The 12,834-nt window shown below is 46.2% G+C and overlaps 1 protein-coding gene across 1 annotated transcript in view; it reads left to right on the top strand.

Annotated features, from left to right (window-relative positions):
• Positions 1 to 4,069: 4,069 nt before the first annotated feature.
• Positions 4,070 to 12,834, top strand: part of LOC311110210 (uncharacterized protein) — a gene marked incomplete at both ends in the record, with an annotated part of 59,201 nt that continues 50,436 nt past the window's right edge. The window contains 3 exons of the mRNA XM_084188752.1: positions 4,070 to 4,185; positions 4,269 to 4,408; positions 5,624 to 6,127. Coding sequence (XP_084044878.1) covers positions 4,070 to 4,185; positions 4,269 to 4,408; positions 5,624 to 6,127 — 760 coding nt within the window. The remainder of the gene's footprint in view (positions 4,186 to 4,268; positions 4,409 to 5,623; positions 6,128 to 12,834) is intronic.

The raw sequence follows: 12,834 nt of genomic DNA on the forward strand, positions 1-12,834 counted from the left end.
ATAGGTCTCCAAACAGGAGCGGCACTTCCGCGGAGCCGTGTGTATCCCCTGTCTCAAGAGGAGACAGCGGCTATGGAGACTTACATAGCCGAGTCCTTGGAACAGGGATACATACGGTCCTCCACTTCCCCGGTTTCCTCGAGTTTCTTCTTTGTGAAGAAGAAGGACGGGGGTTTGCGCCCGTGTATTGATTACCGTAGTCTCAATCAGATCACGGTTAAGTACAGTTATCCTCTTCCTCTGATTGCGACTATGACTGAATCATTACGCGGAGCGCGGTTCTTCACAAAGTTGGATCTCAGGAGCGCGTACAGTCTGGTGCGCATTAGGGAGGCAGATGAATGGAAAACAGCATTTAGCACCACCTCGGGTCATTACGAGTATCTCGTCATGCCATACGGGTTAATGAATGCTCCTTCAGTCTTCCAATCCTTTGTGGACGAGATTTTCCGGGACATGCATGGGCAGGGTGTGGTAGTGTACATCGACGACATCCTAGTGTACTCTTCTACACGAGCCGAGCATGTAGCCCTGGTGCGCCGAGTGTTGAGGAGGCTGTTGGAGCATGACTTGTATGTCCAGGCAGAGAAATGCTTGTTTTTCCAGGAGTCCATCTCCTTTTTGGGTTATCGATTGTCCGCGTCTGGTGTGAAGATAGAGGTTGACCGTGTGTCTGCCGTGCGTAATTGGCAAACTCCAACCACTGTAAAAGAGGTGCAGCAGTTTTTGGGTTTTGCTAATTACTACCGGAGGTTTTTCCGGGGCTTTGGACAGGTGGCAGCTCCCATTATGTCCCTGCTGAAGGGGGGCCCGGTGCGTTTGCAGCGGTCAGCTGAAGCGGACAGGGCATTTGTTAAACTGAAGAACCTGTTCACTTCGGCTCCGGTGCTGGCGCATCCGGACCCCGCTTTACCATTCCAAGTTGAGGTAGACGCGTCAGAGGCCGGTATTGGGGCAGTTCTGTCGCAACGGTTCGGCACGCCACCTAAACTCCGCCCCTGTGCGTTCTATTCTAAGAAGCTCAGCCCGGCGGAGCGTAATTATGACGTAGGGGACAGGGAGCTGTTAGCCATGGTTCAGGCCCTAAAGGTGTGGAGGCATTGGCTTGAGGGGGCTCAACACCCTTTCCTCATTCTGACTGACCACCGTAACCTGGAGTACATCCGGGCAGCTAGGAGATTAAACCCTCGTCAGGCTAGGTGGAACATGTTCCTGACCCGGTTTGTTTTTAAGATCACGTACATCCCAGGGTCCCAGAACGGTAAGGCAGACGCCCTGTCCCGGCGGTATGACACAGAGGAGAGGTCCATTGAGCCTACTGCCCATACTGCCAGAGTCTTGTCTGGTGGCTCCGGTGGTGTGGGAGGTCGATGAGGAGATCGAGCGGGCGTTACGTACCGACCCTACTCCCCCAGATTGTCCTGTGGGGCGGACGTACGTTCCGCTCGAGGTTCGAGATCGCCTTATTTATTGGGCTCATACATCACCCTCCTCTGGACATCCAGGTATTGGCCGGACAGTGCACTGCCTTAGCGTGAAATACTGGTGGCCAACGTTAGCTAGGGATGTGAGGGTTTATGTCTCCTCCTGCACGGTGTGCGCCCAGTGTAAGGCGCCTAGACACCTGCCCAGGGGGAAGTTACATCCCCTGCCCGTTCCACAACGACCATGGTCCCACCTCTCGGTGGATTTTGTGACCGACCTTCCCCCCTCCCAGGGGAATACCACCATTTTGGTCGTTGTGGATCGGTTTTCCAAGGCCTGTCGTCTCCTCCCAATGCTGGGTCTCCCTTCTGCCCTACAGACCGCTGAGGCCCTATTTACCCACGTTTGCCGGCACTATGGGGTTCCCGAGGATATAGTGTCTGACCGAGGTCCCCAGTTCACCTCCAGAGTCTGGGGGGCGTTCATGGAACGCTTGGGGGTCTCGGTGAGCCTTACCTCGGGTTACCACCCGGAGAGCAATGGGCAGGTAGAACGAGTCAACCAGGATGTGGGTAGGTTTCTGAGGTCCTATTGCCAGGGCCGGCCGGAGGAGTGGTCAAGGTATATCCCCTGGGCAGAGATGGCACAGAACTCTCTCCGCCACTCCTCCACCAATCTAACCCCTTTCCAGTGTGTGTTAGGGTATCAGCCGGTTCTGGCACCATGGCACCAGAGCCAGATCGAGGCTCCTGCGGTGGATGAGTGGATTCGGCGCTCGGAGGAGACGTGGAACGCTGCACATGTCCATCTGCAGCGGGCCATCCGTCGACAGAAGGCGAGCGCCGATCGCCACCGCAGTGAGGGACCGGTGTACGCACCGGGAGATCGAGTCTGGCTCTCGACTCGAAACCTGCCCCTCCGCCTGCCCTGCCGGAAGCTGGGTTGGCGGTTTGTGGGGACTTTTAAAGTCCTGAGGAGATTGAACGAGGTGTGTAACAGGTTACAACTGCCTATTGATTATAAGAATATTAACCCCTCGTTCCATGTGTCTCTTCTCAGGCAGGTGGTAGCTGGTCCACTCCAGGAAGGTGAGATAGGAGAGACCCCTCCGCCCCCACTGGACATCGAGGGAGCTCCGGCGTACACGGTCAGGACCATCTTGGACTCGAGACATCGGATGGGGGGTCTCCAGTATCTCGTGGAGTGGAAGGGGTACGACCCGGAGGAACGGTGCTGGGTGCCTAGGAGGGATGTCCTAGATCCATCCCTCCTGACTGAGTTCCACCGTGGTCATCCCACGCGCCCGGCTCCGCGTCCTCCTGGTCGTCCCCGAGGCCGGGGTCGGCGCACGGCTGGAGCCGCGCGTCAAGGGGGGGGTACTGTCACGAATTCTGACGAGACTGCTCCTCCTCCTTGCTCGGGCAGGCTTCGGCGTTCGTCGTCCCCGGAGTACTATCTGCCACCATTGAATGTTTGATGTTCGTTTGGTTGGGTCTGTCCGTTACACCTGTGTCAGTTTGGGTCTGATTATGTGCCCTATAAGTTTCCTATGTTGTTTTCGTTAGTTTGTGTGTTATTTTCCGCCTGTCCGTTGGTGTCACCTGTGCAGTACTCTGGACTTTGTTTATTTGTGACGCACTGTGTTGCGTTGTCGCTCGCTTCCTTGTTTTGAGGTCCTTTATTTTGTATTGTTTATACAGTTAGTAATGTCTTGTTTGACTCAGCCTATGCGTCCTGCTTCTGACTCCTCAACCGCATCCACATCAACACTGACAGATCCTTTGATTGGGTGGAAAAAATGTCACTTCATGCTGCAAGAGCTCTGATAGGATGGAGGACGTCCTCCGGAATGTGTCATAATTACTGTGTAAGTCTATGGAAGGGGGTGAGAACCAAGAGTGTCCTAGAGTTTGTATTGAAGTCAATATATGAATATATTTAGTATAGTTTTATCTAAAGAGGATAACCTCCCCTTCCTGCTCTGAGGAGCCTCCACTGCTGGGATCATAGCCCTGTCTGTCCACTGTAAGTTTAATGTTTGTGCCATGTGTTCATTGCTTATCCCCTAGATGTAATAGATGGTTACTACTTACCTGATGTTTTAGTTAGTAACTATGTATTTATACTTTGCAGATAAGAGAGCCATCAACGATTGAGGATAAAAGTTACAACTTGTCAAGAAGGAGAGAGAGACCAGCTACACCAACCTGACAGAAGAGAGAGACCAGCTACAGACCAGATACAACAACCTGACTAAAGAGAGAGACCAGCTACAGACCAGTTACAACAACCTGACTAAAGAGAGAGACCAGCTACAGACAAGTTACAGAAACCTTACTGAAGAGAGACACCCGTATGCACACACACACTACTCAGGAATCAGATAGAAATATAAAAAGGAGAAGATGCCGTATCACAACTACCCATGACATTTCTTGGTCAGCTTTCTTCTTTTGAAACTTCCCTATGGTTAACACCTACAACAGTAAGTCACTCAGACAGAGACACACAGATGACACAGAGAGAGACGAAGGGAGACATAGAGACAGACAGACACAGAGAGATAGAGGCAGTGATATCACTAGAACCTAGAATGAACATATAGGAGACCTACATAGAAAGAAAGGGTCAAACATTGTTGAAGATGTCTGAGGCCATCTATGCTGAGCCAGATAGGACCAAGAAGAAAACAGTGTTGGAGATGTCTGATGCCATCTATGCTGAGCCAGATATGACCGAGAAGAGAAAATTGTTAACGATGTCTGAGGACATCTATGCTGAGCCAGATATGACCAAGAAGAAAACATTGTTAACGATGTCTGAGGACATCTATGCTGAGCCAGATATGACAGAGATGAGATTGAGGAGAGGATTGTTGATATCTACGTCAGTGCAAACACCCTGAGAGAAGGTGAGACCAGCACCAAGAGAGAAGAGACAGCAGACACTGCTCCTAATAATATACCAGGAGACCAGCACTCAGGTAACACACACACACACACAAACCTGAATGTGTAAAGGACGTCACGCTGCATGCTTAGCGAGTGCCACTTACTCCCTGGTGTGAACTCAGGACCTCTGCCTTGCTAGCACACGTGACTGCCTTCCTGAAGCGTCTTACCAGTCGCCGCCATACGAAAAGCTAGCTATTGTCTGGTCCAAGTGGGGACACTTCAGGCTGAGGAGTAAGTTTCACACATATCCATCCACCTGACATGCACGCACACACACACACGTACTCTCACATAAAATATAATGTTATGTGTCCAAAGAGCCAGGGAAGACACCCTTCCTTCTTGTTGTAGTGTGTCTGGGGCTGCTATGTGTTCTCCTATTGGCTGGGATCATGGGCCTGTCTGTCTACTGTGAGTTTGTTTCATATGTTCATTGATTATCACATAGTTGTAAGAAGTGCTGGTTACTAGGCCTATTTACCTGGTGTTTTACTTAGTAACTATGTATTTATACTTTGTAGTTGACAAAGCCATCAAAGATTCTGAAGATAAAAGGAGCGACTTGTCAAAGAGGTTTTCTGTTTATAAGACCAACACAAATGCAGAGAAAGACCAGCTACAACAACCTGACTAAAGAGAGAGACCATTTACAGACCAGTTACAACAACCTGACTAAAGAGCGAGACCAGCTACAGACCAGTTACAACACCCTGACTAAAGAGAGAGACCAGCTACAGACCAGTTACAACACCCTGACTAAAGAGAGAGACTAGCTACAGACAAGCTACATCAACCTGACTAAAGAGCGAGACCAGCTACAGACAAGTTAGTAACAGACTTAGTAATTATGTATTTATACTTTGTAGTTGACAAAGCCATCAAAGATTCTGAAGATAAAAGGAGCGACTTGTCAAAGAGGTTTTCTGTTTATAAGACCAACACAACTGCAGAGAGAGACCAGCTACAGACCAGCTACAACAACCTGACTAAAGAGAGAGACCATTTACAGACCAGTTACAACAACCTGACTAAAGAGCGAGACCAACTACAGACCAGTTACAACACCCTGACTAAAGAGCGAGACCAGCTACAGACCAGATACAACACCCTGACTAAAGAGAGAGACCAGCTACAGACCAGTTACAACAACCTGACTAAAGAGCAAGACCAGCTACAGACCAGTTACAACACCCTGACTAAAGAGAGAGACCAGTTACAGACCAGTTACAACAACCTGATTAAAGAGCGAGACCAGCTACAGACCAGTTACAACACCCTGACTAAAGAGAGAGACCAGCTACAGACAAGCTACAACAACCTGACTAAAGAGAGAGACCAGTTACAGACCATCTACAACAACCTGACTAAAGAGCGAGACCAGCTACAGACCAGTTCCAATACCCTGACTAAAGAGAGAGACCAGTTACAGACCAGTTACAACAACCTGACTAAAGAGCGAGACCAGCTACAGACCAGTTACAACACCCTGACTAAAGAGAGAGACCAGCTAATGACAAGCTACAACAACCTGACTATAGAGCGAGACCAGTTACAGACCATCTACAACAACCTGACTAAAGAGCGAGACCAGCTACAGACCAGTTACAACAACCTGACTAAAGAGAGAGACCAGTTACAGACCATCTACAACAACCTGACTGCAGAGAGAGAACAGTTACAGACCAGTTACAACAACCTGACTGAGGAGAGAGTCCAGCTACAGACCAGTTACAACAACCTGACTAAAGAGAGACCAGCTAAAGATCAGTTGCAACAACCTGACTATTGAGAGAGACCAGCTAAAGATCAGTTACACCAACCTGAGTAAAGAGAGGAGATAGGAGGAGAGGAGATGGCAGAGGAGATAAGATGAGAGGAGATAGGAGGAGAAGAGATAAGAGATGAGGAGATAGGAAGAGAGGAATCTATAAAAGACTAATTGAGATAGAGCCTTAGTGTCAGAAAGACATAGAGGAGGAAGAAGAACATTAGGAGAATGAGGAAGAGAGAAAAAATAAGGTAAGTAATTGTTCTTTTTAGATGTAGAGGAGAGGATGTAGACAAACTGTACTCTGTAAAATGATTTTATTAATTATGTTTATTAGCAACATTGCCATGGGCTTATGCTTAGTTTAAATATTGTCTTGCTTTTTTTCATAAAATAGTGTGACCTGCAGTTGGACACACACAGAAGGCAGAACAGTACTGAGAGCCCACACACACACTTCCCTTTTTAAACTTCTGAGAAAGATCCAGACATAGATTTCCCACACACACTTCTGGATAACTCTTCACACTGATGTCACACACAGACAGCATAGATAGATAAAAGGCCCATATATGGTAAAAGGCCATTGGTGATGTATGTGATGAAATCGGTGGCTGGCCACAGAGAACAAGCCATAACGTGACCTCCGTTTGAAGGCTGGCGTGTCAAAGCCTCAGTAGTACTATATGATCTATATGTGAATTCAAAGGGTATCACTTCAATTATAACTTGAATCATATGTTTAAAACATGTGCATGGTGCGAAACAAAAACGTTTCTGTTAGAAACTGAAGTGGGGTCAGCCTCCCGAGTGGCTCAACGGTCTAAAGCACTGCATCGCAGTGCAAGCTGAGTTACTACAGATCCTGGTTCGATTCCGGACTGTGTCGCAGGCTGCCGCGACCGGGAGACCCATGAGGCGATGCACAATTGGCACTGCGTCGTCCAGGTTAGGGGAGGGTTTGGCTGGATGGGATGTCCTTGTCCCATCGCGCTGTAGCAACTCCTGTGGCGGGCCGGGCGCATGCACGCTGACACGGTCGCCAGGTGTACAGTGTTTCCTTTGATACATTTGTGCGGCTGACTTCCGGGTTAAGCGTGCAGTGTGTCTTGGCGGGGTTAGGGTTTTGGAGGACGCATCGCTCTCGACCTTCGCCTCTCCAGAGTCCGTACAGGAGTTGCAGCGACTGTAACTACCAATTGGATATGACGAAATTGAGGAGAAAAGGGGGTAAACAAATATATATAATAATAATTATAAAGTGGGGGAAGTCATGTGGTGGCCAGTGACGTGTTGATTTGACAGTTTCTCATAATTTAAAACAGTGTCACTTAAGGTAAGGCGGAGGAACAGACACAGGGCAGAGGTAAAAATATCTAAAGAACCTGGGTAGACTTAACATAGACTTGTTAGACAGAAAACAAAGTACGTTTTTGGTGATGATGTCTGAGGCCATCTAAGCTGAGCCCTCCCTAACAGTCTTAACAGTTGACGCCACGTGAAAAGCTAGCTATTCGCTGGCACAAGTGAAGACACTTCAGGCTGAGGAGTATGTTTCACACATCCCCATATGCTTCATATAAGCATACACACCCACCCACCCACACCATTTACTGGCCAGTTAAAACAACCTGACTGAGGAGAGAGACCAGCTACAGACCAGTTACTGGCCAGTTACAACAACCTGACTGAGGAGAGAGACCAGCTACAGACCAGCTACTCTAATACAGTATGTTGTAATTTAACATTTGTAATGATGTCATTTCATAGTATTGTGTGGACCAGGGAAGAGTTAGGGGATAATTGACTTGGTCCCACTGAGTCCTTATGTCAAAGGAGATTACTGAGGTTGATATTAGAATGATTGATGGGACAGGATATATGACTTGGGGTAAGGGTAATGAACATCAAAGACAGGGAGTGCCCATGGAGAAGATGTATGCCAAGAAGATGGTAACAGAGGGTATATAAGGGAGAGTGGCTCCTTTGATCAAGTTAGTTCGTAACACCAAGGGCAAAGCTCTGGTCATTGTTGTAACGAACCCGGTACCGATCATTAAACATTTGCATTAACTTTCTACAAAGTGTCTAAGTACATATCCTTGCATCCTTGATTCTTTGATACCAGAGAAACTCATCATAACAACATTCATACAGTTCACATTCATACATTACAATATATTATAGCTTAATTAGTCTGAAAATACAAAAAAGAAGTGAGAAGTAAGGTTATCTAGTTGTTAAAGGACTAATGGAATCACTATGGTATGGGGTGACATCTAGTTGTTAAGGACTAATGGAATCACTATGGTATGGACTGACATCTAGTTGCTGTGTGGTGTTCGGGTCTGTGGGACCCATTTTCAATGTTTACTAAAAGAAAAATGATACAATGAAGTATCTTTTCAACCTGAGACTCATTGGCCTTGGCTCATTTTCTGTGAAGAACATGTAAAATAACACATTTTCATTGAGTGCACACTGTGAACCCCCTACACATTTATATTACATATGTGGTGTTTTGGTCCACTGGACCCGATTGTAATAAAAGTGTGTAAAAGTGTGCGGCAGGTAGCTTAGTGGGTCAGAGCGTTGTGCCAGTAACCGAAAGGTCGCTGGTTCTAATCCCCGAGCCGACTAGGTGAAAAATCTGTCGATGTGCCCTTAAGCAAGGCACTTTACCCTAATTGCTCCTGTAAGTACCTCTGGATAAGAGCGTCTGCTAAATGACTAAAATCTAAATGTGTGTGTGTAGGTGAAAAGAAGCAAAAATGTTTGCTCTGTGCCTTCACTCTGTCTTCCTGAGCCTGCTGTTTCAATATAGCACCAATAACTTTTCTTGCACTCTTTACCCTTTGTAGTGTGTGAAACTACACAATATCTTGCGGGAAGCTGCACAATGTTATTACAATACAATATTTCGATACATTGTAAAAAAGTATGTATTTTCCCTCACTCTACCCCAGTCAGGTGCAATTGGGGGAGGGACACAACAAATAAATAGCTTTGCATGTGTGGATCCTTACCAATATCAATCAGTATGGCAAAAATAATCTCTGCACAGAGGGCCTTTGAAATAATTTACTGTTGATGAGCAGCTTATGACATTTAGAAGTGAGAAGTAATCGCTGCCCCTTCAGGCAGTACATTCCGTCTAAACCCGCAAAATATGGAATCAAGATCTGGGTTGCCTGTGATGCTGCTTCATCATATGCGGGGAAATTGCAAGTGTATACGGGGAAGCCAGATGGAGGAGCCCCTGAGAAGAACCAAGGGACGTGGGTTGTCCTGGACGGGACACAGGGACTCCGTGGCCACAACATGTGATAACTTTTTTACTTCTCACAAGCTGTGACAGGAGCTCCTCAAGAGGAAGCTGACGATGGTAGGAACAGTACGGAAAAAACAAGCCAGAGCTCCCACCTCAGATGTTGAATACGCGGAACAGGCCTATCAATTCCTCTAAGTTTGTGTTCATGGCTGACACGTCTCTAGTGTCCTACGTGCCAAAGAAAGGCAAAAATGTGGTACTCATGAGTACGCTGCATAGGGATGGGAGAATCTGTGGCCAGGAACATCAAAAAACAGAAATCATAATGGATTACAATGCCTCTGTGGTATCTGAGGAATTAATGACTTTGCTAATGGTTTCAAATGGTTTTAGAGGATGTTGACTAAGCTTAAAGGGAGCATCTGGGGAGTAGTTATATAGGGGCACCATAAAGCCGAGGAAGTCTGTTAGGTGGCCTCCTGGCATTGGTGGGTAGGAAAAACCACCCATATTATGTTACATAGGGCATAGGATATAAATACCACAGTTAAGACAAAGGAGGACAGAATAATCATATTTGAGATGGGGTGATTATTCTCCAGATATCGGCAGATATCTGTAAATTGAAGCTGTAACCCTTTGATATAAATAAACCTTTGTAATCAAAGTACAGCGTCAGCGGATTTCCTTGGTCTCACAGCATAATTAGCAACGTTTTCTCGACACCACACCTCAAAAGGAAGGATGGACAAATTAGACAAGCTGGTGACTGGCTACAGCTACAAAAGAACAACCCTACGCTGGCCACTTGTAACATTCTTCAACATCTTGGACATCTCGGCATACAACGTATTTGTCATCTGGATGGTAATGAACCCAGATTGGAACAGAGGGAAGCTCCAGAGGAGATGGCTCATTCTGGAGGAGCTGGGCAAGGAATTGGTAAGATCTCAAATCCAGAGGAGGCAACATATCCCAAGGACCCCAGCTTCTGCAGCCATCGTGAGGAGGATTCAGGAAGAGGATGCTGGTGCCCCATCCGCCCGACCCACAGAACCAACAACTCCAATACCGGAAGTAAGTGTGAGTGATGTTGTTGCATGCGTGTGTCTGAATCTCCTACCTTGGCCTGCTGTAACTATATCCAGTACCAGTCAAAAGTTTGGACACACCTACTCATTCAAGTTTTTTAGTTTTTTTTTACTATTTTGTACATTGTAGAATAATAGTGACGACATCAAAACTATGAAATAACACACATAGAATCATGAAGTAACCAAAAAAGTGTTAAACAATTAGAGATTCTTCAAATAGCCACCCTTTGCCTTGATGACAGCTTTGCACACTCTTGGCATTATCTCAACCAGCTTCACATTGAATGCTTTCCAACAGTCTTGAGGAGTTCCCACATATGCTGAGCACTTGTTGGCTGCTTTTCCTTCACTCTGCCTTGCGACTCATCCCAAACCATCTCAATTGGGTTGATCCCGGGGATTGTGGAAGCCAGGTCATCTGATGCAGCATTCCATCACTCTTCTTCTTGGTAAAATAGCCCTTACATGGCCTGGAGGTGTGTTGGGTCATTGTCCTGTTGAAAAACAAATTATAGTCCCACTAAGCCCAAACCAGATGGGATGGCGTATCGCTGCAGAATGCTGTGGTATCCATGCTGGTTAAGTGTGCCTTGAATTCTAAATAAATCACAGTCCGTGTCACCAGAAAAGCACCCCCACACCATAACACCTCCTCCTCCGTGCTTTACGGTGGGAACTACACATGCGGAGATCATCCGTTCACTCACACCGTGTCTCACAAAGACACGGCGGTTTGAACCAAAAATCTCAAATTTGGACTCCAGACCAAAGGACAAATTTCCACCGGTCTAATGTCCATTGCTCGTGTGTCTTGGCCCAAGCAGGTCTCTTCTTCTTATTGGTGTCCTTTAGTAGTGTTTTTTTTTTACAGCAATTCAACCATGAAGGCCTGATTCACACAATACCCTTGAACTCTGTGAAGCATATATTTGGGCTACAATTTCTGAGGCAGGTAACTCTAATGAACTTATCCTCTGCAGCAGAGGTAACTCTGGGTCTTCCATTCCTGTGGCGGTCCTCATGAGAGACAGTTTCATCATAGCTCTTGATGGTTTATGCGACTTCACTTGAAGAAACATTCAAAGTTCTTGAAATTTTCCGTATTGACTGACCTTCATGTCTTAAAGTAAGGATGGTTGTTTATCTTTGCTTATTTGAGCTGTTCTTGCCTTTAATATGGACTTGGTCTTTTACCAAATAGGGCTATCTTCTGTATACCCCCTCTACCTTGTCACAACACAACTGATTGGCTCAAATGCATTAAGAAGGAAATAAATTCCACAAATTAAACTTTAAGAAGGCACACCTGCTAATTGAAATCAATTCCAAGTTACTACCTCCTGAAACCCCAAGGTAAGAGACTGCTCTATAATAACACTGAACACAGTGTAAGGAGTAGGACTGATTCTCTGTGTTGTTCATACTCTAGGTTCTGAGAGAGTGGCCAGTCTAACTCTGTTGTGTCTACTGCAGGTATTGGAGGAGTGGAGGGCCTAATGTTGATGGAGGTCAGAACTGTGTGGTGGTACCTTACTTGTCATCAGGCCAAGGAGAATGGTGGGACTATCGGTGTTCATATCCAGAGTACTGGATTTGTGAAAAAGGCTCTTTGTAGTCACTGCTGTTTATGGAACTCTGAAGACTGATGATATATTTTGGTAGAATGGCACTCTGAACTAGATGTAGGAGAGAAAAGCACACACACACTCACACACACACACACACACACACACATACAGAAGCATGCACTCAGAAAGACAGAAAACACAGTACTGTGTTGGAGATATCTGAGGTCATCTATGCTAAGACCCCCTGAAGAGTATTAACAGTCGACGTCACATGAAAAGCTTGCTGTTTACGCCCTCTACCTTGTCACAACACAACTGATTGGCACAAATGCATTAAGAAGGAAAGAAATTCCACAAATTAAACTTTAAGAAGGCACACCTGCTAATTGAAATCAATTCCAGGTTACTACCTCATGAAGATGGTTGAGAGAATGCCAAGAGTGTGCAAAGCTGTCATCAAGGCAAAGGGTGGCTATTTGAAGAATCTCAAATATAAAATATATTTTGATTTGTTTAAAACTTTTTGGGTTACTACATGATTCCATATGTGTTATTTCATAGTTTTGATGTCTTCACTATTATTCTACAATGTAAAAAAAAAAGTGAAAAGAAAAGAAAAACCCTTGAATGAGTAGGTGTGTCCAAACTTTTTACTGGTAGTGTATGTGAGTGAGTGAGTGAGTGAGTGAGTGAGTGAGTGAGTGAGTGAGTGAGTGAGTGAGTGAGTGAGTGAGTGAGTGAGTGAGTGACTGAG

This window comes from Coregonus lavaretus, assembly GCF_964263955.1.
Source record: "Coregonus lavaretus genome assembly, contig: SUPER_35_unloc_2, whole genome shotgun sequence".
In the NCBI taxonomy this organism is placed as follows: Eukaryota; Metazoa; Chordata; class Actinopteri; order Salmoniformes; family Salmonidae; genus Coregonus; species Coregonus lavaretus.